Raw genomic sequence first — 27719 nt, 5'->3', positions numbered from 1 at the left:
AGATTTTCTAACTCTGATTGGCTGTTGTCAGTATAAGTATTTTGAACCCTGAGTTTAGTCCAGCCAATAGCAGAACTACCAAGTTTCTAATAGCATTAAAGCCTGTTTAGCTTGTTAGCTATGTGCAGTTGCATTAGTAGTAGTAGTAGTTAGGGCTTCACAATATATTGTTTCAGCACCGATATCGTAATGTGATCATTCACAATAGTCACATCGCGAGTATACACAATGTTGAGTCTGGATTCTAATTGATAATTTTACAATTGTTTTTTGAGACCTGTGACTGTCTGGATTGTGGATTGGATTGGACTGTGATAGTTTTAAAAGCATTAAGGCATAAGAACATTTATTTTTTGTAATTAATAGTAATACCAATTAATTTGATTGAATTGTTTGTAAAATGAAGATTAAGCAGTATTATTTTACATTGATTATTTAGTTACTGTATACACAAATGCATTTCGACATTTCAGAAACAATAAAATGCTGTTGATTTAATTAGCCTTTTTTCTTAATTGAATTTATTTATGTTTATTGATTATGTTTTTTGAACTGCCCTACAGAATCTCCACAATCAATTTAAAATTATAGATTCTTTACAAACATCCATTTAACTCATCTAGTGCTATTGCATTCATATCGCAATAAACAGTATATATATCGCAGAATAAAAGATTTGCCAATGTGTTGTTTTTCTAATATCGTGCAGCTCTAATAGTAGTGGTGGTGGTAGTAGTGTTGGTAGTGGGGGTGATGATGATATAATAATAATAATAGCAATACGAACTTGATAATACAATTATCAATGTTTTTTTTTAGATCATTGTTTGTTTGTTTTTAAAGATTGATTACACTTTTTTTTTTTTGCATCCCACTACCACAATGGCAGTTTCATTGGCTAAATTTCTTAGTATATCACTAAATAAACCAAATTTATGATGCATGAGCTCTGTTTTGGTGTACTGTGATGTAAGAGACTATGCAGTGTTTATTAATTTATCTGCATAATTGATTAGCATTTGCTGGAGGTTGTGTGTGGGTTCATACCCAGATATAACCTCATTAAACACAATGAATGAGAAAGAGAATAGTTTTAAAAATAGAGGAAGAAATGCAGACAGGCCTGTTTTTCCTCATTTTGGGGCCTAATTCTGTCACATCAGCACTGTCTGGCTCTATATTTTCGTAGCTGGGATATTTTTTTGGTTTGTAAATGACTGGGAATCACTTATAAAAAGCGCCTGGCACCACCACCGTCTTTGTTCAAAGAATAATTACACCACGGATATACAACAGATCAAATGAGCTCTGATTGTTTGCCTCTTTGTTCGAGCCAAGACTGCATTTTAATTCACTGCACGTCTGTCAAATGTTAGCAAGGCTGGTTATTCTGGTAAATGTATATTGGATTGTTACTGGAATAAGGATCCTAAGGTGATGGTTTACTCATAAACACAATACAGGTAAACAATGAACTGTTTTTCATCCTTTATTTGCTGTCATGTTTAAATGTAATTGTGGCTATATTCTGTGGCAGCCTGAATCAGCTAACAGAGCCAAATACTTGGAGAATTAATTGGTTAGCTTAGTAGTTTCACGTGGTAATCTGGCCTTATACCACATGCTGAAATGCACTGTAAAAAAATGGAGGGTTCACACAATTTGGTTAAGTTAACTTATCAAATTAAAGTAGATTCAAGATAAAACAATTAAGTTGTCCAAAAAAAAACAAGAATTGTGTTGTTTCAGCTCATTTTAAATAAGTAGTTTGAACAGGCAAAAATCATGTTTGTATGTTTTTTGAGTGTATTTATTGAAATTTCTCTGACTATTTATAGGGCTACTGTATATTTTATAATAGTTAACAATAGTTAATTTAACTAAACGCATGTTAAAAAGTACAATGGCTTTTATTAGCCTTTGGTGTTTATTTCTTAGTCAATGCATTAAAATCATTGTTGTAAACTGATTACAAGCTAAAATATTTTTTTAATTATGTTGTTATTAAATAATAAGAGTTGTATTGTTTTAACTTTACATAGTTAACTAACATAGTAACTTTTATAAATCTGCATTTTTCAATCAATCCATTAACTAACGTTTTCTAATGATGAGACTTTAAAGTCTTGGCTATTGTACTTTATAAATGATTTTCCAATTTAATTTGGTTGAAACATTTTTTACTCTGAAATTGGAAACTTGTCTATACAATTAGTGTTTTTTTTTTTTTTTTTTTTTTTGCAGCTTAGGTCAATTATATATTGTGATAAAATATTCAGAATCTCAACAAGAAAATCTGATAGTGCCATAAGACTATTTCAGGGTTGTTACTGTTAACTTAAACAAGTTTTATTACTTGAAAGAAATTCAATATTTACTGAGATTAAATGTGTAAAAAAACAAACAATTTATTTTCAGGTTGTTGTCAATGAAACATTACAACATTTGATTTAACTTAAATTTGTTTTAACTAAAATAAATTTAATAAAATGATTTGATACGTATAATAAATAATATGTAATCAAATGAAAAATAATATAAATAACAAAAAAATAATTGTTTTAACATAAAGCTAGGAATGCACTGAAATGAAAATTTGTCCGAAACCAAAAAAAAAAAAACAGCTAATAAGGCCAAAAACTGAGACACCTAAAACATATTATGCCAATTATTAGTGTAATTGCATTTATAGCTATGAATGTGTACTAACCTTACTAAAATCAAGATCTTGCAAATGCATGAATTAGTATTAAAGTTTCAAATAATAAATCAAATAACATATTTAATTAAAAATTATTTAGCACATTGCAACAATGGCTTTTCACTGTTTGGGATGGGGACTTAGCATCTAGATATTGAGTGGTTGAACTTGTCATCTGACTGAGGTTTGAGAGAGTGTATTTAAAAGGCCCAGGGCAAAAATTTACATTTTTGGATTTCACTGCACATATCTAACATCTAGTAAAGAGAGATTAGTCTTTTTTTCTGGGCTCTGATCTCTTCCTCCTCCGCTACTTCCTCTTGCTTTTTTTTTTGCATCCATCGTGGTCTGGATCATTTAGTGTGCATGCGCCCTGCTTTATTTCAGCATCCAAGTAATGATCTTTATAATGCAGATCAAGTATCCGAATAGATCGAATAGACACACCGCAGACATGCTGCTTTTCTCAGACACATGTGCAAGCCGTGGTTTCTGTTTGCGTCATCACAACATACTGTTTTGGCTGTGTTGTTTTGGTGATAAAAAGCTTTTAGCTGAAAACTGAAAATACACTTTTGGGCCGTTTTTTGCCAAACATTTTCGGTGGCCGAGTAGTTGGTGCATCCCTACAAATAGCATAAATTGAAAGCAGGAAATATAAAAGTACAAACAAATCTCATTATAACTGGAAGTCCGCTACAAAATTTTAGATTTGCATCTCAAACAATGGCCCAGCCAAAGTCCTGACTTAAATCCAATTGAGAATCTGTGGAGGGAGATAAAGGTCAGGATGGTGGCAAAACAGACTCTCAAACATGAAGCTCATCAAGATAAATGGGCAATTAATTGATTGCTGTAATAGCCAGTAAATGTTTTTCTATTTATTATTTAGGAGGGTATAAGTCTTCCAAATATATGTATAAGGAATTTCATAATATCTTGTAGTTTAAAAAGCAAAGTCAACTAAAAGTAAACCATCAGCTTTGTCAGTTCAGAGTCTCATTTTGTTTTGCTCTGTTGCTGTTGCCAGATTAATGTTCAGTGGACTGTGGTCTCCACTGCGATCAGGCCTATGAAGAGAACCAGGCAACTCTAACAGTGAGTATATCCAAACAATAGCTGTGTATGTTCTTCTTTATTATTGCAATGTTGATTGTGGCTTCAGTGGAGTGAATATACAGTTTAAATTAGAATTACTAGCCCCTTTTTTGATTTTTTTCCCTCTCGTTTAAATATCTGCCATATGATGTTTAACAGAGCAAGGACATTTTCACAGTATTTTTAATAATATGTTTTCTTCTGGAGAAAGACTTATTTGTTGTATTTTGGCTAGAATAAAACCAGTTGTTAATTTGTTTAAAAGCCATTTTAATGTCAAAACTATTAGCACCTTTAAGCTTTTTTTTTTTTTGATAGTCTACAGAACAAACCATTGTTATAGAATGACTTGCCTAATTACCCTAACCTGCCTAGTTAAGCTAATTAACCTAGTTAAGCATTTAAATGTCACGTTAAGCTGTATAGAAGTGTCTTAAAAAATGTCTAGTCAAATATTATTTACTGTCATCATAGCAATGATAAAAGAAGTCAGTTATTAGAAATAAAACTATTATGTTTGGAAATGTGCTGAAAAAAATCTTCACTCCGTAAAACAGAAATAGGGGGGAAAATAAACAGGGGGCTGATAATTCTGGGGAACTAATAATTCTGACTTCAACTGTATGTTTATATGTCTTTAGCTCTTCCTCTGTGGGTTTTTGTAGGTCATGCAGCACCCAAACTTTGAAACGCGGCACCCGTTGCAGCAGGACGAGCAAGAGACGGGTTATGACCCTCTACAAAACTATAACAGAAACAGAGACCGTAAGACACTTGATGCATTTACATGCAAATTAGAGGCCTTGCCATGTGAAGAACAGGGTTGTATATTTTGTATAGCAGTTACATTTAATAATATTGGCAATTAGCTGAAATGGAAGAACATAAAAGACAACAGGTGTTAGAATAAAATACTCCAACTAAATCACATTATTTTATATTCACATATTATAACTTGTATTAAAAATGTCTTCATCTTGACTTTTTAAAAATCAATTTACTTTAATATATTCTTGCTAAAACAGAATATTAATTTATTTTACATACTAGATAAAAATACTGTATTCCTGTTTGTTTTGCTTATGTTTTTAAATATCCAAACAGCCCTCAATTCAACCTTGAATGTTTTTGAGTTTTAAATTGATTTGTTTACATGAACAGTTTAAACATATTTATGAAATATGATTCAGTTATGATGTTTAATATTGTTTATGAAGAAATTGTTATCAGAAATACTTTAAAAATCTCTTTTCTAGTATTAAAAAATACATATTAAAGGACTAGAATAAATTTTTTTATTTGATTGATAAAATTGCTTTGATAGAAATACCTTGCCTTGTGATAATCTGCATTATGGAAACGATACCCCTCGGTTTGAATAGTTTTGCCACCTTGTGGCATAAATAATTTTAGTTAAGTGTTTAGATCTTCAATTATGGTGCCTGAACTATTTTATTTGTATAATCTTTTGTATTTCAGGAGGATCATTGGGCAGTGCTGTTGAGTCCACCCTTCAGTCCTACAGGTCTTTCATCAGACGCTCATATCTGAAATTGACTGCTGTGTGCTAAAAGTGTATCTCTTTCTTACAATGCTCTATTTGATGCACTGTTTTACAGAAAGGAGTGGGATGATTTGTTCCAGAACAGTAACTACCTGCCTAGAATCAGACAGGCAGGCATTAACGGGCGATTACGGAGCAGCCGATTCCGCAGTGTTTGCTGGAAGGTAATGGCCACCTGACAGCTTTAAGTGTCTTTTTGTTGTTATCAGGGATGAAAGGTGAAATGTGGAAATTTTGATGTGAAAGTATAGATTATAATGATGAGTTTCGATGATTCCAGCTTTATCTGGACGTCCTACCAGAAGATAAGGCTCAATGGATCAGTCGAACCAAGGAGCACAGAGCACAGTATGAGAAAATCAAAGAGATGGTATGTATGTGGCAGGAATTTGTGTGTCTTCGGTTGGTTTCGGTACTAAATTCTGGTTGTTTATCTTGAACTGCAGCACATCACGAACCCTCGTAAAGCTGCCGGCCAGCAGGACCTGGTGGTGAACAACCCACTGTCACAGGATGAGGGGGTAAGGCAAACATACAGTTCAATTATACCATACTTGGTCTAAATAAACCAGTGGTTTCCAATCTTTTTAACTTGCAGCCCACTAAAGCCAGCATGTACACTCACCAGCCACTTAATTAGGTACACCTGTCCAACTGTTTATTAACGCAAATTTCTAATCAGCCAATTACTTGGCAACAACTCAGTGCATTTAGGCATGTAGACAAGACCCTGTGTTTCTATCTAACTAATTTATTTGCACATTTTGAAACATCACATAAAAATGCTTAATGGAAACACAGAGATGAGCATACATTTTATGCACATTTTCAAAATGCATGTTTCTTATGTTTCCTTAAATAGGATGGAAACACATTTACTGAATAAGTTTCAGCATGTGCATCAAAAAATGTGACTGTTTAAGAGATCGTTTGACATCAAAAATGGGCACAATGAGACGCCATTAACCCTTGTGTGGTGTTCATATTTTGGTTACTCAGCCAGTGTTCATGGGTCTGGTGGACCCGCTAGAGTTTTGGCTTTCCAAATTAACACTATCAAACAATTTTATGTTAAATTACTCAACAAATGTTTCCTTAATCCCAATTACAAGTCAGATGAAAAGCAAACATGGTTAAATTTTCCATTTTACCTTTGTTAGATCATATTGATGAATTAATGTTTTTAGTTTTTTTTAATTTCTTTTTCATTATTATTATTATTATTATTATTATTAATGTTATGAAAAAATAAAACTCACAGATTTGTTTTTTTATATTGTTCCCACCATGGTCATGGACATCATCATCAAAAGCTCCTCTCTCTTCCATAATCAATTGCAAGGCCCTCGCAGCAGATAAACGTTTCGCCATCTTGATCAGTTGTGATAATGAAACACACTGGCAAAGTCTTATTTATAGTACTATGCCCCTAATTCGCAGATGGGACAGGGTATGAGAAAATAAAACTTGGTTCCCGCAAGAGAGAGGGTAAAATGTGCGGGAATGTAAGAGCAGACAGTGTTGATAGTTGAATTTTCAGCAATGTTGCAACTTCGTGCTGGAGCTGGAGGGGGAGGGGTAGAAAACACCACAAAGGAGGAGAACAGAACACTGGACCTACACTTTCAAGACTTTTATTAGACCTGGGTCTAGTGGACCCGAACACCTTGTATGTAATGTAAATGTGTGGCGGGAGGTACATTATGCGGTCGTTGAAAATTTGTTCGGATTTATGTTCTTCACAAAAAATAAGCCAAAGCCAATGAATTTGAGGTTAAAAAAATAATTCATTGTTTATTTTATTTTATTTTTTTTAAACTGAAAACGGGTCTCACACACCTGAACACCATACTGTACAAGGGTTAATGGGCAAACCAATAGACCGACCACATTGTATAACATCTGAATTAGTTTTGGTCACTGTAAATTCCCTCAGCTAGTCTGTCATCATAGGTGTTCTGTATTATTACCTCTTATAGCTGTCTTGAGCAGCTTTTCTTCCAAAGAGAGGTCTCACTCGCACGAAAGCCAATGTGCATTCATTTCTTGAAGCACAAGTTATTCGACATATAAGAAATAAGGCCCACAGTGGCTTCTACTAAACAACAATTTTCATTCATTTATTTATTCATTATATTTAGTGCTAGTTCATCAGAAAGTGATTATTTTCTTTTATTTAACTCATTGGATAAGAAACATCCCCCACGCCATGTCCCTTGCTATGACGCAACACCGGCTAAGTCTGTAAGAAAGGTATATATACAGTATATTCACTTTTTCTCTCTCTCCTTTTCTATTGCTTTTTAGAGTTTATGGAATAAGTTCTTTCAGGATAAGGAGCTCAGAGGAATGATTAAACAAGATGTTTTACGAACGTAAGTAATTGAAGTAATCAAACAAATACACTTATATTTAAAAAAAATTAAGGTCAGAAGATGTTATGTTCACCAGTGATACAATATGTCTTTTTTGGTACATCTTTTGTGCTCACTCATAGGAATGCATGTTATATTTATAGTTTATGAGAATATATTTTGTTTTAAATACTTGTTCATCTCAAAACAGTACTGTGTTTTGTTACTAAACAAATGCTTATGAAAGAATCATTTCAAACGGTGATTCTTTGCTTCATTCATTTATAAAGACAGCCATTTATTTAATTTCTATTTGCAATTTAATTCTTTAAATACAATCTTATTAATGAAATAACATCAGTATCGCAAACTATTTAATAATTCATTTTAAAATCATATTTTATTTCTTTGTTTAAAAAAAGCTGATTTTTATTATTTTTTAATAAAAAATATTCAAATATAAACAGTACCTTTTGATTTGCCAAATTGACTAGATTAATATGATTCTAAGCATGTGCTTATTTAATATTGTAAATCAGTCTGTACTAGCACACAATTTACGTTTGTCTGCTTAAGTCATTTGAATCATTCAAATGCAAGTCTTAAAAACTAGGTTAATTGTTACTTAATTCAAAACAAAATGCTAGAAATTACTGGCTAATATAATGTAATATAACATAATATAATCTAATAGAGTTTAATACAATTATCTGCAGGTTTCCAGAGATGCTGTACTTCCAGGAAGAGGATGTCAGGACGAAGATGACTGATATTCTCTTCTGTTATGCTCGAGAGAATGAGCAGCTTCTGTATAAGCAGGTTTAAACACACTTAATGATTGTGACAAATGCTGCCACACCACAACATAACCTGTTTAACTGGCTTTGTCAGAGTAATTTAAGCAAAAAAATAGCTTCTTTTTGTTGTTTTGTTATTGTTTCCCTCTACAGGGCATGCATGAGTTGCTGGCCCCAATAGTGTTTGTTCTCCACTGTGATCATCAGGCGTTTCAGCATGCCAGTGAGACAGCCAATCCTAGGTCTGAAGACTCAGATTAAACTTTACATTTTTCCTGTGTAGTGTTTAGATATTTTGCAATTTTTTTGCATTATCTTGCACGGTATACTTGTGTAAATTTTTTCCATTTTCATTTGCAGTGATGAGATGAAAGTCCTTCTGGATCCGAAATTCCATGAGCATGATGCCTAGTGAGTAAAGTAAAAGTCACATTATTACACTGGATTATCTTCAAACAAAACGCAAAAAAAGTGAAAGGCATTCAAATTATGTCATGATTAGACAGATTTTTTAGTCCATCATTGAGTCTACTTATTTACTTATTTAAATAATATAAATTTATTCACTTTTTATAAAATTCTTTGCAATGGTTTTGACTAATGTGCTAATTTTTATCATTTATTTACAATAGAGATTGTAAAGTAATATTTTCTGTCTTTTAATAGATGTATTATATGATGAAAGGCTTGCTTTGCTTACCAAACAAATGGATCTAATTAGATTTGCATTGTAAAGAAAAAATAAAAGATGAAAAGTAACCATTTTTATTTTATGTTTTACATTAACATAAAGTCATTTAGCAGACACTTTTTTTCCAAAGTGACTTCGAATTGATTAGGCATTCAGCGATTCTAAAAGAGTGCTTTGTAACTATACAGTGCTAGTTACAATACAAAGTAACTTGTTTGCACTCAGAGATTTTAGTGCTAGAGTAAGAGTGCTAGTTTTTTAGGGAGAGAGAGAGAGAGAGAGAGAGAGAGATTCTACAGGTGGATTGTCAAGCCCACTCATCTGTTTGAAGCACACTTCATATATGCCCAGTGTTTGTGTCAGTAAGATGTTTGTGTGTTTTCAATAAGTGACTTGTTAAGCCCACTCACCCGTGTGAGGCACACTATTTGGGGTATTTTGGGTTCCTGTATAATGAGGTAAGGGAGAGAAGAGGGGTCTTGGTTTTATACATTGGGGCTCAGGTGCTCTGGGAAAAGATGGGTTTTTAGTTGTCATTTATCTGCTGTCCATGTGGTATTTAAAATTTTTTGCTACTATTCTCCCAAAACCATTCCCCATAAATCCAGAATTTAAATAGCAAAAATGCCTGCAGATTGTAGTTTAAAAATCAAGTGGCAGCTTTTGCAGCAAATTTACTGCATCAGGCTATGCATCACAGACCAAAGTTTACTGCAGAGGCTAAGAACTCTATTTTGACAATCTAAGCACATGGTCTAAAGCTCCCAGCGGATGTGGAGGTCTGAACTAACTAGTTTTTAGGGACAGGAAAAACGGTCTGCGCACCTGATGCATGTTCGAAAATTGTTGGTCTTATGCTCTTATCACTAAAACTACTAGAATTCTATAACTACTAAAATTACCATAGAGGTCATTTTGACCGTTGTCATGTAAGACGTCATATTTACATTTAAAGGCTTTTATTGAGATATTAAAATAAAGCTTTGAATGTCTGTCGTCGGTAATAGAACCTATAAATGTATATAGTTAGGCTCTCACTTCCGTTTTCACTTTCACAAGCAAATAAGAAGTTTTTTAGAGGCACTGACTATGCTGTTTTCAAGACATATCTAAAGAAAAGTTATGTTTTTGCCAACAGAAAGTTTTATTTTTGTTGGCAGGAAGTTGCTTGGCAACAGAGGCATGTATATTTAAAGCTAGGTGCAAAAGTAACAGACATTGAAAGTCCATTTTTACCTCTATGGTAATTTAAAAGTAGAAATACTCAAAGCTCTTTTCTGTTTTGTCATATTAATAAAAAAACAATGAATAAATTCTTATTTACGAGAATATTATTATTTTATTTCAACAAAGTGAAGTGCTATTTTGAGGTTTCCACCTGGATTTTGCCTACCTATATTCAAAAGCTTGCCAAGTCCGCATACAGAGGTGTAAATGCAAAAGTGTGGTATTATTTTAAAATTTGGTATTTATTTTAAACCCCTCTGAATTTTCATAAAACACTGTTAAAAATGATTAAAATAATTGCATATGTTATCTGTGTTGTAATAAACCCCTTTTGTAAACTCAAATTTGAAAAGTGTATCTTTTAGGTTCTGTGTGGTCTAGGTTTGCTGTGATTAATTTTGGTGGTTCCTGCACAGTCAGTAATCATAGAAAAAAAGAAAAATGTCTCGATCATACTCTATGCAAAAGTTATTCTATTTCAACTGATGACAGAACCCGGTAGCAAAACTTAAAAATGGTCAGAATGATCGCTTCGGTAGCTCTGGTGTTATCTATACCTTTAAAGAAAAAAGATGGTTGTTTTAAAATCTCACTTAACTGCATAAAGTGGGATACTCATTTTGTTCAGCCTAATGCATATATTCTCCTGTTTTTCACCATATATCCTATAGTACCATGTTTTCATTGCTCATGGAGACCGCAGAACCCTGGTTCAGCAGTTTTGAGCGGGAGGTCAGAAAGGTACTAAGCATGATTTTAAATAATGTTTTGAACTTCAGCATCAAACTTGTTGGCATGACTTTTTAATGTGGTTTTTGTGTCTGTTGGTTTCAGGGCAAGGAAGAGATGTTAACCAGCATCCCCTTTGCAAGACCACAGGACTCCGGCCCCTCTGTTGCTATAGTGACCAAAGTCAACCGAATTCAGGACCAGCTAATAAAGAAACATGATATTGAACTGTACATGCACCTCAACAGACTAGAGATAGCACCGCAGATTTATGGAATGTGAGTATGAATATACCTATTATTAAGCACAAAATGAATAAAATTATTGTAATGATGTAATATATTGGTGTATAGACCCTTTCATTGGCTCATGAACATTTCCTGCAGCTTATCATTCCATTTTATAACTGTAACGAGGCAATTCAATCGTATATTCACGTTAAAACGGCTATCACAACATTATTTAAAAGAATGTGGACCTTTTTGTATTTTTTGAAGCTATGGATATTAAAAATGTAAAACAGGAAATACATTACGACCACTGTTATTGTTTACATTCCTCAAAATGGTCTGTGTATGTTTGTATGCATGCATGCATGTATGTATGTATGTACTGTATGTATATGGAACTCTGGTTACTGTCAGACTACTTGCACATACAAAAATCTCACTGGATTATTACAATTGTTACAATCCTTATATTAGCTATTATTTGTAATATTGGGACAGCAGCCAGTGTTCCATATATATTTTTCTTTCAATTGTACTGTCAATAAAGTGTGGTTATTTTATTGGTGTGTTTAAAAAAAACAAGCTATTGAGTAAATGTAAAGTCTTTCCAAATCATTTTATGCTAATAAATACAATTAAAAATAATTACATAGACATACTTTTTTTACATGTCGTTAAGCATACTTTTAATTTGAATGACATTTAATTCTACATAATACTTATTTGATAATCATTTATTGTAATTCTCTGTGATGGATATAAACAGGGTTCATTTAAACTAAATTATGAATGCTGTCTTTTATGAATTTTTCACTTTTCATTAGTTATTAATTCTCTTTTATGTTTTGTCGAGCAGTCGCTGGGTTCGACTGCTGTTTGGTCGGGAGTTCCCTCTGCAGGATCTGTTGGTGGTCTGGGATGCTCTTTTTGCTGACAGCATCACTTTGGACTTGGTGGATTATGTGTTTGTTGCTATGCTTCTTTACATCAGAGATGCTTGTGAGTTCAGCTCGGTCTCATCTTTGTTCATTACACAAACCAATGCAATTGAATTATACAGTAAATTAAAAGGAGTAGTTCACCCAAAAATGAAAGATAAATTATACTCGATATATACTCAGACTCAGGTGGTGTTAAACCTTTTCTTTTTCTATTGAACACAAAATATATTTTATAATAAGTGATTACTAATTTTCCATTTTTTAAATGATCTTCGTTTGTGTTCAACAGAAGAAAAAAAATCTAATTGGTCTAAAACAAGTGGAGGGAAAGTAAATGTCAACATTTTTATTTTTAGTTTGAACTCTCCCTTTAATTTCAACATGAAAATTCCAAGATAAATGTTGGTATCAAGCAATGTTTAATGAAATAGTTCACCTAGATGTAAATGTATACACCCTCTAGAGATTTTTGTTGAATGCAAATGAATTTTTTTTTTTTTTTTTTGCAGAATGTTGGAAACAGGTATTCATTTACTTCTGTAGTATTTATTTTCTTATTAGGGAAGTTGGTGACTACTGGTTTTTAACATTCTTTGAAATAATAGGAAAGAAATTTGGAACAAGTAAAGGTTGAGTAAATGATAACGCAATTTTCATTTTGGGAGAAATATGTAGATATATACTTTTACCCACAAACGTGTTAAGTCATAATCTCATCACTGCCACATAGATAGCTAGTCCAAACACAGAAACTCAAAGCAACACAACATTTTTTTTTTTTTTTGCAAATAGGTTCATTTTACAAGTCATTTAGAGTTATAGTTTACTTTTACCATTTCTGAATTCATTCAGCCAGGTCTGGTGGAGGCATTTTTAGCTGAGCTTAGCATAAATCATTAAAGGTACAAGACACCCTGGAGTACTTTTTAAAAAAAAAAATTATTTTAACAGATTCGTGTGAGTTGAGCATCAGTTAAGACAACGCTAGCACCTGTCAGCCTTAATTTTGGTTCGAATACTGGGTAATTTTAAGCTTTTATCATTTAATTTCATCTTACAGGTTTAAAACAATTTTAGAGCAGGATCAAAATCTGTGACGTATCGTGAATTTGCTAGTTGAGTGATGATACATCGGTTTCTCATTATTATTCATAGCTGAGTTTTCTTATCCTATGAGAAAACCCTGCTACTAAATTTTTCATGAGCATGTTTTTTCCGAAGGCAAAGCAGACCTGACAAGCTGTGACACGCAATGACTGGGTGAGACCTTATTGTGATCCAGGGGGTTTGTTGCATGTTTTTCATGTGATGCTGCCAGGCCCGATACAGCAAAGCTGTTAGTTTGCAGCAAGCATTTTTGTTCTGAGAGCTGTATTAAAATTGGAGAATGGCAGACTTTGTTTTTTATCGGTTGAGTTTGTTACCATTCAGACGCATCACCTATATCGGTGCTGCTGTGTTTACCTATGTTTAAAATCCCCTAGATTACTGGCAGGGTTAATAGTTGGAAAAGATAGGGAACGAGATCTGCTGCACTGCTATCCACTGTGTTCGCATTCAGACCCAGGATTGAGGGGGAGAGAAGTCCTTTTTTATAGTGTTGATGTAAACATTATTATCTTTAAAATCATTGATATAACGAATTGTGGTTATGTGTATATGAAATTGCAAATAACATACTGTATGTAGCAGGACATTAAATTACTTACTGTTTATTTCTTTCCATTTTAACTTTGTAAACTAAATTTATGGGTCTACTCACGCTTTCTCTCATTTTGTGAGCTAACTGACAACAGTTGTTTGCTCCCCTCTTTTTCCTCTGCTCTGCCAGCCATGCCCACTCCTCTCAGCGCTCACAAGCCATCATGAAGCATTTTTTCTATAAAAAAAATTGAGGTAGACTTGTCTTGAAATGAAAGAGAGGGGTTTTAAAACCCCTGAATTGGATTAGCCTTTGTGCATCTCACTCAAACATTTTTTTTACAAGAATTTATTAAATTATGTGTACTAAGATTGACGCATAATTAAATCTTTGTTTTTTTGGCCAATATGGCTAGGAACTGTAGTTTATAGAACTGTATTCTGGCGTAATATTCAATGAACTTTGCTGCTGTACCATGGCTGCATCAGGCACAATGGTATTATACAGCACTGTTACCTAGCCAGTCACTATGTTCAAGTGCTGCATGTTATTTTGCTTGCTGCATATCGACCTAGCAAATAGAAACTTTTCATTTTCCGTCAGTCTTCATACATGATGTAGCAACAAAATAATGAAGCTTTAAATAGGGAAATTATTTGTAAACCTTTTTTTTTGAGCAACATGTTAATGGTCAAATCTGATTCAATGATCAATGCTAAGGTGAGCTAAAAGTGCTCTGGCTAGACCTGGAGATCGGCTGAATGGATTCAAAACTAAAAATAGCTTATTTCTAAATAAAGTTGAGTGTTCTTTAAACAGGATGCAGATACGTTGGCTTTGTCTGCTGGCACTGAACATGCAGCTTTACCAGATCTTTATTAGTTTATTTGAATAATACGTTTCTCTGTTATTCATGTCTTTAGTGATCGCTAGCAACTTCCAGACGTGTCTCGGCCTCCTGATGCACTATCCTCCTATTGGAGACATTCACTCACTGTTGCTGAAAGCTTTATTCCTCAGAGACCCTAAGGTACTTCAGATAAAAATAAATGAATGACTAAATACATACATAAATATTTATTTCTAATGATAATTCTAAATCATTACATAACAAATCTATTTCATTATCTGATGTTATAATATAGAATATTAATGTGATCACATTAAGGGAAGTGCATTGGTTAATTTAAGCAAATTAATTTACTAACATGAACTAAAAATGAATTTAATATTAAGTTAATATTAATTTCTACATTTACTAATGTGTTGTTCAAATGTAAAGTTGTGCTTGTTAACATTAGTTAATGCACTGAGTCAACAATGAATGATTTTAATTAAGTTAGCAAAGATTATTAAATACTGGAACTAATGTATTGTTCATAGTAAACTGTGTAGTAACACAACACACAGCTAAAAGTACAGGACTATAGAAATATCAAACCTATTATTTTTGTCTTTTTTTTACTAGAATAATCCACGACCAGTAAATTACCAGTTCCAGCAAAACCTTGACTACTACAAGACTCGTGGGGCTGACTTGGTTAACAAAACACGGTATGTTTCATAATTTTTTTAAATGATTACATTTATTTATTTATATGCGTTGATGCCAACATTATTTAAAAAAAAAAGAAACTAACTTTGTTCCTGTATAAATAATACAGTTGAAGTCAAAATGATTAGCCCTACAGATTTTCCTAAATGATGTTTAAGAGAGCAAAGAATTTTTAAGTGTTTCCTTTAATATTTTTTCTTCAGGAGGAAAGTCTTATTTATTTTATTTTGTCTGGAATAAAAGCAGTTTTTAATTTTTTTTTTTTTTTTAACTATTTAAAACAATATTGTTTGCCCCCTTAAGGAATATTTTTCTTGATTGTCTACAGAACAAACCATCATTATACAATGATTTGCCTAGTAACTCTAACTTGCCCAGTTAAACATCTATATGTCACTTTAAGCCAGGGCTATTCAATTAGTTTGTCATGGGGGCCGGTTCATGAAAAGCATCCCAAACGAAGGGTCGGAGAGAATTAACTTGCTATCTGAGTGATGACACAACTGCAAATAAGAGTCCATATGCTGTACATTTTTGCTCCTTAAGACACCCATGTTGGCTTTTTATACAATAAAATGTTAATGTATTGTATTTTGAAACTACATAACATCAGTGCATTGTACAATAAACTTCAACAAACATTTTTTGTTGCAAATGTTGTATTTCAGAGCACAACAAAAGCAGTGCACTGCTTAAGTAGGCTTCCTCTACATTCAGACACATTCAAATGTTATGTTTTAAACTGCATAACAATTGGTATGCAACAATTATAGATTTTGGTTGTACGATTATATAGTCTGAAGAATAACCATGATTTCACTGTTATCATGTCTAATGTAAGTTCAAGCTTTATATTAGGTAAGCAGCTATTTAGATGAACTGTTGCCATCTGCGGTCATGCATACATAATCATTTTAATAATAATTCGTCTAACATATCTTTTCTTTACATTCCACTGAAAGGCACGCACAACTCTCACAGTGAGATGTTTTCTACTGCGTGCGCCCGGAAACCCGCAAGCGCGTAGCTCCGCTTGTGCGCGCATATTGCCATATAAAGCTGTATAGAAGTGTGTAAAATAAATCAGTTATTAGAGACTAGTTATTAAAACTATAATGTTTAGAAATGTGTTTAAAAAATCTTCTCTTCATTAAACTGAAATTTACGAATATACGAATATACGGAATATACGGGGGACTAATAATTCTGACTTCAACTGCATAGGGTTTTATGCAAAAATTTGGGCACCCCTCTGTGGCTGCATAATAATGTGCTTTTTCTTTATAAGAGAAAATCACAGTGAAATGCCTTGTGGTTTCTTGAGAAAAGTAGATAATGTCATGTTTTTTTAGATTGAAATATGTAGTGTAGCAGTATTGAGATGTGTGAAATTATATTGAAACTAAGAATTAGGCTGTGCAAAAGTGTGGGCACCTTCTCTTTTGTGTGGATTTCAAAACCTGTAATCACTTAATGCTGATTGATTGCTATCAACATTGATTTGAGTAACTCAGTGAACCTTAACAATACTGACACATGTGCAACCAATAATGAAAAAGGATATTTAAGATAGCTGATTGCTAGCTGTGCTCTCCTTATTGTGAATCACAATAATACACCTTATTGGTTACTCCTTATTGGAGTAACGATTGATGACCAACTAAACTTCTCTGACCACATTTCTAGAACTGCTCGATCGTGCAGATTCGCACTCTATAACATCAGAAAGATCCAACCCTTCTTATCTGAACATGCAGCTCAACTCCTTGTTCAAGCTCTTGTTCTCTCCAAACTGGATTACTGTAACTCTCTACTAGTAGATCGCTTCTGCAGATCTATGTGCCCTCCAGAAACTTGCGTTCTGTGAATGAACGTCGCCTCGTGGTTCCATCCCAAAGAGGGAAGAAATCACTTTCGCGAACGCTCAAGCTCAATCTGCCCAGTTGGTGGAATGAACTCCCTAACTGCATCAGAACAGCAGAGTCACTCGCTATTTTCAAGAAACGACTAAAAACTCAACTATTTAGTCTCCACTTCACTTCCTAATCTGCAATTGCCTCTCTGAATATCACACTAACTGTACCAAAAAAAAAAAAAAAAAAAACCTAATACTACTAATACTTCCCTTCTTAGACTTTACAGACCTGAAACTTGCCTATAGCACTTATTCATTGTTGCTCTTGGTTGTGTAAATTGCTTCCTTGTCCTCATTTGTAAGTCGCTTTGGATAAAAGCGTCTGCTAAATGATTAAATGTAAATGAAAATGTAAATGAATCAGAAAGTAGCAACATGGGAACCCCAAATATCAATTCAATTCAATTCAGCTTTATTTGTATAGCGCTTTTACAATGTAGATTGTGTCGAAGCAGCTTCACATATATGGTCATAGTAACTGGATCAGGGCAGTTCAGTTTTTACCGTTTAAGTTCAGTTCAGTTTAGCTCAGTTCAGTGTGGTTTAAAATCATTACTGAGAGTGCAAACACTAAAAAGCAAATTCATCGATGCGTAGCTCTACCAATCCTGAACCAAAAGATCTTCCTAATGGCCTAAAAGCTGAGATAATTCATCAACGTGAATAAGGAGAAAATAGAAAAAGCTATCACAAAGGTTTAAAGTCTCTATCTCCACATTCATAAATATAGTAAGAAAATGGAAGGCCTCTGAAACAGTTCTTGTGAAAGAAATATGTGGTAGGCCAAGAAAAATATCTGCAAGGCAAAGTCGACCAGTGGTTAGAATGGTCAAAGAGCTCCAGGAACATCTTGCTGCTGACAATGTCGTTGTACATAGTTCCATAGTTCAGCGCACTCTTCACAAAGAACAGAAGGTGGAAAGTGATGCAGAAGAAGCCTTTTCTGCATTCTGCCAATGAGAAAAGTTGTTTGAGGTATACAAAGGCTGATCTGGACAAGCCTGAATTATTTTGGAAAAATATACTGTGGACAGATGCCACAACTGTAGGTGCTTTACATGGCAGAACAAGAACACAGCATTCCAGGAGAAGAACCTACTCCGTACTGTAAAATACAATGGAGGGTCCATCATGCTGTGCAAATGTGTGACAAGCCCAGGTACTGGAAACCATGTCAGATTGCATGGATTTCACCCCGTATCAGCAGATTCTGAAAAATAATGTTTAGAAATCAGTCAAAAGACTGACGTTACAACAGGGTTGGATGTTTTAGCAGGACAATGACCCAAAGCACAGTTCCAGATCTACCAAGGAATTCATGCTCAGACATGATACAATGTTCTAGAATGTCCATCCCAGTCCCCAGAATTGAACATCATCAAAAATCTATGGATTGATTTGAAAAGGGCCATCCATTCTTGGCACCCATCAAATCTGCCTGTACTGGAAAAATTGTACAAGAAAGAATGGCCCAAAATGCCTTCAGCAAGAAATCAGAGACTTATCCTTGACTATAAGAAGCATCTACAGGCTGTTATTTTAGCATAAGGTGACTGTACAAAAGATTAATGTCATTATTCTGCTGGGGTGCCCAAAATTTTGCACTGGTCTGTTTTTTCTGTCCTGACTTAAATTGCATTGCATCTGTTGATAAAATAAATTTTATGACAGAACAGAAATGTTGCTTTTTCCCTAGGGTATAAAATATATCCAAATGAATTTGCTCACTTGAAAAGCCAGCAGGCCATGGCTAGCAATTATGAAAAATTATCAGGGGCGCCCAAACGTTTGCATAGGACTTTATATTATGTATCATTTCAATTTTAAAAAATGATAAATTAAGAATGATTTATTTACATTTATTTGTTTCTTTAGGGCTAGCACTAAAGCAGCTCCTCTCAATATTAATAAAGTATCCAGTTCTCTTCTTAATTTCGGCCGGAAGCTCATCGCACCGATGGGAGGCGGCTCCGGTGGCATCTCTCCAATTAACAGTGAAGTATTATCAGCTCCACCCCTTCCCGCTCCAGCATCACGCCCATTGACCGAGGCTCCGTCATGCCCTGCCCCTTTAAATACCCAGATGAAATCACAGCCACTCCCTCAAACGCAGCATCAGCACCGACTGCTGAAGTCTGAAAGTATGCCAGTGCACCTCAGCAAAGGTGAGATCTTCTTCCACTTTACACTTTCTGGTTACTTTGGTTATTTGTTAATTTTACTCGTATACATGCAAAAGTTAATCAATATTTCAGCGTGCATGGATTATGTAAATAGTTGAGAAAAGGTACATAGAATAGATGTGTTGTAGCCTTACTCTGCTGTCTGTTAGATGTAGGTTCATGTGGAGCATCTCAGATTTCTCTCCCTGCGCAGATTCACTCTGATATCACAGGTAACTGCTGCCATGACAACAACAACAGCATCAGAGGATGCATGTGTACTGTATAAGTGGATTTTAATTGATCTTTTTTTGTTTTGTTTTTCTTTATGCTTTCACTGTGATTTGTCTGCTGTGTGATCATTGCATGTCTGCCTGTGTTCAGATAAATCTAATATAATTCTATATTTTATGCTGCTTTTTACCTGCTGGCATATCAGTTTAAAAAAAGTTTATCTAAACAGTTCATCTAAAAATTTATGGAATAAATGATGGTTGATTTATTCCAAGGAAGTGAACAAAGGGTGCCCAAGAATTTATTATTATTATTATTATTAATAATAATACTATTATTTAATTGTATTTATTTTTAATTATTATTACAACTCAAATTCCAAAAAAAGGGATGTTTTTAATATGCAATGAATAAATGTGTGGGCCATTGTGAAAAGAAGAAACAGATGAAACGAATATATTTAATTAATTCATCTTCTTTTTGGCTTAGTCCCTTTATTAATCAGGGGTCGCCACAGTGAAATGAATCGCCAACTTATCCAGCACGTTTTACACAGCGGATGCACTTTCAGCTGGATGTATGGGAAACACCCATATAATCTCATTTACACACACACACACACACACACACACACTACAGACAACTTAGCTTACCCAATTCACCTGTACCGCATGTCTTTGGACTGTGGGGGAAAACAGAGCACACGGAGAAAACCTAAGCAAACGCGGGGAGAACATGCAAACTCCACACAGAAATGCCAACTAATTGAGCCAAGGCTCGAACCAGTGACCTTCTTGCTGTGAGGCGGCAGCGCAACCCACTGCACTATTAATTTATTTATATTTAATATATAAATATATTTAGTATATATTTTTTATTAATATATTATTTAATAATGACCACTGTATGTTGAGTATTTAAAGTTTTGGGCAAAAAATAGCTTATAAAAGTTTAACAGTTTGCAATCATCAATTTCTAGATGGTTAAGCATTGTATTAAAAGAAAATCCATGTGGCACAGTATTAAACATGCCTCTGTCCCTACTTTTTTGGAGTGTGTTGAAGTCATCAAAATGAACATTTGTTAATATTTCCAGAATACAATTTGTTTGCTTGCTAAAAACATTAGAAATTTTGTCTTTGTACTTTTGACAATCAGATAAATGTTCAAGAAAATCAACAAATTGCATAATCTTTTTTTTTTTTTTTTTTTTTGACATTTTTAAAACCATCCAAATGTTCTGGAATTCAGTTTTTTTTTTTTTTTTAACAGTTTTGCTGCTTAATATTAAGGACATTTTATCAAGGATGTTTTTATGAATAGAAAGTTTTTTTGTATAACTATATTTTCACTGTCACTTTTGATCAGTTTATTGCTTTTTTGCTTGATGAAATTATTTTTGATTATTAAGTTTTAAACTCAAAACCTTTTCACTTTGTAATTAAGCTTTCTGTCTATCCCTTTATCCTCATAGTAAAAACCTGCTGTTTTCCAAAGCAAGTTTTGTTTTACTTGTCTTTTTCTGTGAACTGCTGCATGCACAGGGCTCAACAATAAGGACTGCCCGGTGGCCCAGGGCCAGCATGAGAGACACTTGGGACAATAGACAGGATCATTACTGGCCCAATTGCGACAGTGCTGCCTTGCACTAAAGTTTAATTTGACTGTGACTATTTGTCAATTGCTTGCATTTTAAATTTGTGCTTTTAAGTCTTTAAATGCTATCTTCTCTGTGATGTCTTAAACACCATATTGCTTTTTGTTTCATCTAATGTGATTTGATGTTTTGAGCATGCAGTTTTTAACATAACCTGATAACAACCAGTACAGCAAAGAAATGGCAGCATGGTGGCAACATCAAGTTATAAGGCTAAAAGAAAATATCTGTTTCTAACATCTTGGAAGCAGACATTTACATGGGAACAATAAAACAAAAAAATGAAGTGATGTTTTGCACAATTTGCCATCAGTTTTACTAGTCAGCCACCTTTTGTTGAATAATTTTGAACTGCAATAAAATACCTCCACATTTTCCACACTACTCTTTTTGTTTGCGTAACATTTTGGATTTAGTTTATTATTCATTTATTAACATTTAAGTATTGAAATACTAGATCCACAGACATTAGTTTTGACACATTATTTAAAATATGTGGTTAAAATAGCCATTAACTTCTCTTTATTTATTTATTTATTTATTTTTGGTAGGCCAGTAAAAATTTTGCCAGGGCAAGTAAAAATTTAAACAACTGGCCCGGTCGGATCAGTAGACAAAATTCTTAGTGTTGAACCCTGATGCAGTGTAATGTTTTATTATTTCTTACCTGTTACCTTGCTAATATATGTATATCTACATGGCATAAAGGCTGTCTGAGAAGTTTTACTGTTCCTCTTATGTCTACCTTACAGGCCATTCCTCCAGAACCGTTAGCTCCTCTCCCAGCACTGAGAGTTTGTCTTGTAGTCGGGACCATGCAATGTCATCCCCTCCTCTACCTGTGTCCAGGGGGCGGGACTCCAGCACATCATCTCCACCCTCCTCTGCTACAAAGAAAGACTCTTTCTTTAATATCAGTCGCTCTCGGTCCCACAGTAAAACTATCAACAAGAAGGATGCGGTAAAGAGAATTACAAGTTTTGATTATGTTTTAACTTAATCCATGTTTACAAACTGCAATTTTTGAGGCGATTCTTTCTTATTTTTATGTATCATAAAAATTTTTACATTTTAGCTTCTGCATTTTTGTATTATTTATACAACAATTCAAAGAAGCTGGAAGCCTGTTCTTTTAATAAGCCTATGCTCACCATTTATTTGATCAAAAATACAGTAAGAGTATTGAATGTTGATTGATTCAATCGATTCCTGTGATTCAGAGTTGAATTACTCTACTGTTCTGTGTCATGTGATCCTTCAGAAATCATTGTAATATGCTGATTTGCTGTAATAACGTCAGATTATTATCTCAGTCATTAAGTTTTTATATGGTTTTTTGATAATAAACAATGTTAAAAACATTTATAACCTGCTTCATAGTTCAGGGAAAAGTGTTATGCATTTGACTTTTTAGGATTCTTTGATGTAAAAATAAATTTAAAAATTCAATAAAGAGTTATTATAAATCAGATCACATTTTAAAAAATGCAACAGTTTTCAAAACTAATTTTATTATAAATATTTCTAAAGGATCATGTGTCACTGAAGAAGAGTAATTATGCTGAATAATAAAGCTTTAAATCATTCATTCATTCATTCATTTTCTTCTGCTTATGCGGGGCTGGGTTGCTGGGGCAGCAGTCTCAGGAGAGAACCCCAGATTTCCCTCTCCCCAGACACCTTCTACAACTCCTCCAGGGGATCCCGAGGCGTTCCCAGGCCAGCTGAGAGACATAATCCCTCCACAAGAATAAATAAAATTGAAACTACCTTCAAAACAAAAATAGCTATTTGTAAATTGTAATAATATTTCACATTTTTACAGTTTTTACTGTATTTTTGAACAAATACATGCAGCGTTAGTGAGAAAAATAGGGTTATTTTAAAGTTATTGAAATATTTTTCTGATCACCAACCATTTTAGTGTTTTTTTTTTTTTTTTTTTTTTTTTTTTTTGCAATCAGAATTATTAAATCCCCTGAATTATTAGATCCCCTGTTTATTTTTTTCCCAATTTTTGTTTAACGGAGAGATGTATTTTAACACATTTCTAAACATAATAGTTTAAATAACTCATTTATTTTATCTTTGCCATGATAACAGTAAATAATAGTTTACTAGATATTTTTTAAGACACTTCTATACAGCTTAAAGTGACATTTAAAGGCTTAACTAGGTTAATTAGGTAAACTAGGAAGGTTAGGGTAATACACAAGTTATTATATAATGATGGTTTGTTCTTTAGACTATCAAAAAAATATAGCTTAAAGGAGCTAATAATATTGACCTAAAAAATAAAAACTGCTTTTATTTTAGCCAAAATGAAGCAAATAAGACTTTCTTCAGAAGAAAAAATATTATCAGATATACTGTGAACATTTTCTTGCTCTTTTAAACATATTTTGGAACATATTTAAAAAAGAAAAACAATTCAAAGGGGGGCTAATAATTTTGATTGCCACTGTATAATATACTTTATATTGATGTAAACTTTTTATGATAGGACAATATTTGGATATACAACTCTGTGTTAAAAATAATGAGAAAATCACCTTTAAATTTGTCTAAATGAAGAGCTTGGAAATGCACATTACTAATCAAAAATTGAGTTTTGATTTAATACAATTGGAAATTTACAAAATGTCTGCATGGAACATGGTCTTTCTCAATCTAATGATTTTTTACATGAATTTTTTTTATATTTATTGCAAAAAATATAACCATACAATATAAGACCATATATAAAACCATATACAATTGTATTTTATCCCCTTATATTTATTGTATTGTATACAGTAGGTCCTGTATGTGTGCTAATTAATGTTTATGTATTTTTCCACACAGGAGGAGCTGGAGGCTCAGGTGTCGTTCCTGCAGGGTCAGATTAATGACCTCGAAGCCATGAGTAAATATTGTGCCAAGATGATGAACGCACACATAGGTGAGTCAGTGAGCCGGTCAGTCACAAAACAAACACTGCTGATGGAATCGTAATGATTGTGCTTTGATTTATGAACAGGCAAAATTCAAGATGTGATACTGCAGGAGCATCTGGAGAAGGAAGATGAGGTTCTAGTGTCACTTGCTGGACTGAAACAGGTATGAATGCTGTCTCTGCTAAAATAAGTCTTTCTTTTTTTTGACATTTACATAAGTGTTTTTATTGCATATTTTTTTAACATTTTAACTATAAATCGACAAAACACATTGAAACAAATCAACAGACAATGCCTATTTTAACAAAGCAAAGAAAGACTAAATAAATGATACATATTCCAAATTTTTCAAATAATTAAAAATTAATAATTATAATAATAAAGATGTATAATAATAAGTCAATATATAGATAAAGATAAAAATATGATCAAACAAATAAATACAATTATGACATGCCATAACTCAAAATACAGCTTGAACAAACATCGAAAAAAAAAAAAACAAGTAGGGAGTCCAGACTTGATGAAAAGCCTCAGTGGAAATATGAATGACACAGGTAAGGAACTCTATGGAAATCATTTCCCTAATAGTAATGTGTCATCCTTTTAAAGATGTAAGTTTGTCACTGACTAGTTTATTAGTACATTTTTTTTTCTGGCAGCAAAGGCTAAAATGTTAAATAAATGATTGGTGAATTTGTCAGGCAAATGTCAACCTGAAGACCTAAAATCAAAGACAGTGGATCCAACTTTAGCTGAACTCGAAACAAATGGCTCATAACAGTAACAATGTTTGACCAATAAGCTCTAATAACAGGTCAATTCCATAACAGATGGGTGTAGACTTCCACTTCCACCTTACATTTAACACACAGAGGTGAATTACTTGAGTTGAACTTGCTTCTGATGTGCTATCTATCAACAATTCTAAGTTGAATAGATTTGTCCCTTTTGCAGATATAGATCTAAGATGTGTTTTTATAATAACAAAAAAAATATATATATTTTTTAAATAATAAAAAAGTACATATATGAATGCTATGAATTACTGTATACACTCACCAGCCATTTTATTAGGTACACTTGTACAACTACTCATAAAAGCATATTTCTAATTAGCCAATCACATGACAGCAACTCAATGCATTTAGGCATATTGACATGGTAAAGATGATCTGCTGCAGTTCAAACTGAGCATTGGAATGGGGAAGAAAGGTGATTTGAGTGACTTTGAACATGGCATGGCTGTTGGTGTCAAACGGACTGGTCAGATTATTTCAGAAACTGCTGATCTACTGGGATGTTTTACACACAACCATTTCTAAAGTTAACAGTGAATGGTCTGAATAGAAGAAAATATCCAGTGAGCGGCAGTTCTGTGGGCACAAATGCCTTGTTGATGCGAGAGGTCAGAGGAGAATGGCCAGACTGGTTCGAGCTGATAGACAGTCAACGGTAACTCATATAACCATTGCTTTATAACCACAGTGTACCTATCTTCTGATGGCTTCCACCAGGATAACACACCATGTCATAAAGCGGGAATCATCTCAGACTGGTTTCTTGAACATAACAATGAGTTCACTGTACTCAAATGGCCTCAACATTCACCAGATCTCAATCCACTAGAGCATGTTTGGGATGTGGTGGAATGGGAGATTTGCATCATGTATGTGCAGCCAACAAATCTGCAGCAACTGCAAGATGCTATCATGTCAATATGGATCTCTGAGGAATATTTCAGTACCTTTTTGAAAGGCAGTTGTGAAGGCAAAATGGGGTCCAACCCGATACTAGTAAGGTGTACCTAATAAAGTGGCCGGTGAGTGTTTAAAGTAATATGGAAAAATTAAAAGACTGTTTATTGGTTCTCGAGTCTCTGGGTTTGTAATCAATAAGTATGTATCTACACGTTAGGACATTATTTTTGCAGAAAATGACAATAGGTCAACAAAAGAATGTCATGTTCTCAAACCTTAAAAATAGATTTTAGATTTTATTTATTTTAAATATTACAGAACGTGGAAGATTTTATAGTGGTCTTGTCAGTTTCTGCAAATAAATGGTTTTGTTGTTGTTTTTTTTATAACTTTTTAATTATCTTGATTATCACTTAATGTAATTTAATAACTCCTATAATTTCATGCATTTACTTACTGGTAAGGACCTATATAATTAAGTACACACAATACACAAATTATAAAACATAATTAGTACACAAAATAACAAATGTGTACTAATTATGATTTTGAAAAAAAAAAATCTATTAATTTCAATTAACTAGAATCATTACTTTTCTTATAACTTAGACTACTTTTATTATGTCCAGTCATTTATTTATTTATCAATTCATTCATTGCCAAGCACCAACCTAATTAGTACAAAAAAAAGTACAGAGTTATTAAAAGGCAAAAAATACAGTTTTAAATAAAACTTTAAAACCTCTTGCATTCATATGCAAGTATAATTGAAGGTCTCTATTTAACATGTTGTCTCCAGATTAAAGACATCCTGAAGGGGGCTCTCCGGTTCAACCAGAGTCAGCTGGAGTCTGAGGATAACGAGGAGATCACCATAGCGGACGATCATTACTGCTCCAGTCAATACAGCACACTAAAATACTACAGCGATTTTGTACATCAGTCTGCAGACAATGATGCTGATGCTGATGCAAGCAGACAACAAACTCAACAACTCGATGATCATGAGGAAGTAGATGGAATGGCAGATAAAGAAGAAGAGCTGCAGGAAGTGGAGGAAAAGGTCTTGACCACTAAAAATGTCCCCATGACTCCAGAGCTGCAGGTTAGAGATGATTAAACAGATTCTTGTGACCATGTACAGGCATGTTTTTATAATTCATTTAAAGGGTTTACAGTGCATCCGGAAAGTATTCATAGTACTTCGCTTATTTAACTTTAATGTTACAGCCTTATTCCAAAATAAATTTATTTATTTATTCAAAATTCTACACACAATACCCCATAATGACAATGTGAAAAAAGATTTTTTGAAATTGTTGCAAATTTATTAAAAATAAAAAAAATGAAAAATCACATGTACATAAGTATTCACAGCCTTACACAACACTTTGTTAATGCACATTTGGCTGTGATTTCAGCCTCAAGTCTTTTTGAATATGATGCCACAAGCTTGGCAAACCCTGCTTTGGGAATTTTTACCAATTCCTCTTTGCAGTACCTCTCAAGCTCTATCAGGTTTAATGGAGTGACGGTCTACAACCATTTTCAGATACCTCCAGAGATGTTCAATAAGATTTAGGTCT

At 33.5% G+C, this 27719-nt stretch overlaps 2 protein-coding genes across 10 annotated transcripts in view; both read left to right on the top strand.

The window, feature by feature from the left end:
• tbc1d5 (TBC1 domain family, member 5) overlaps positions 1-27719 on the top strand; it is a 42565-nt gene that overhangs the window by 12226 nt on the left and 2620 nt on the right. For 3 of the 9 annotated variants that reach the window (XM_073930637.1, XM_073930638.1, XM_073930639.1), the window contains exons 2-22: positions 3732-3799; positions 4465-4564; positions 5279-5324; positions 5419-5527; positions 5644-5733; positions 5810-5884; positions 7671-7738; positions 8434-8536; positions 8668-8756; positions 8875-8925; positions 11104-11173; positions 11267-11439; positions 12248-12390; positions 14898-15004; positions 15443-15528; positions 19320-19609; positions 19783-19839; positions 22250-22458; positions 24342-24438; positions 24517-24596; positions 26933-27238. In XM_073930637.1, coding sequence (XP_073786738.1) covers positions 4468-4564; positions 5279-5324; positions 5419-5527; positions 5644-5733; positions 5810-5884; positions 7671-7738; positions 8434-8536; positions 8668-8756; positions 8875-8925; positions 11104-11173; positions 11267-11439; positions 12248-12390; positions 14898-15004; positions 15443-15528; positions 19320-19609; positions 19783-19839; positions 22250-22458; positions 24342-24438; positions 24517-24596; positions 26933-27238 — 2346 coding nt within the window. In that variant the 5' untranslated portion in view covers positions 3732-3799; positions 4465-4467. Of the gene's footprint in view, positions 1-3731; positions 3800-4464; positions 4565-5278; positions 5325-5418; positions 5528-5643; positions 5734-5809; positions 5885-7670; positions 7739-8433; positions 8537-8667; positions 8757-8874; positions 8926-11103; positions 11174-11266; positions 11440-12247; positions 12391-14897; positions 15005-15442; positions 15529-19319; positions 19610-19776; positions 19840-22249; positions 22459-24341; positions 24439-24516; positions 24597-26932; positions 27239-27719 lie in introns of all 9 variants that reach the window. The other 6 variants (XM_073930636.1, XM_073930635.1, NM_001328258.1 and 3 more) reach the window with 2 other exon arrangements.
• pals2b (protein associated with LIN7 2, MAGUK p55 family member b) overlaps positions 25490-27719 on the top strand; it is a 349623-nt gene continuing 347393 nt past the window's right edge. The window contains exon 1 of the mRNA XM_021468024.3: positions 25490-25510. The gene's annotated coding sequence lies outside the window, so the exon portion shown is untranslated. The remainder of the gene's footprint in view (positions 25511-27719) is intronic.

This window comes from Danio rerio, chromosome 19, assembly GCF_049306965.1.
Source record: "Danio rerio strain Tuebingen ecotype United States chromosome 19, GRCz12tu, whole genome shotgun sequence".
NCBI classification, from domain to species: domain Eukaryota; kingdom Metazoa; phylum Chordata; class Actinopteri; order Cypriniformes; family Danionidae; genus Danio; species Danio rerio.
The sequence above is the reverse complement of the archived record's forward strand: the minus strand, read 5'-3'. Positions and strand labels throughout refer to the sequence as shown.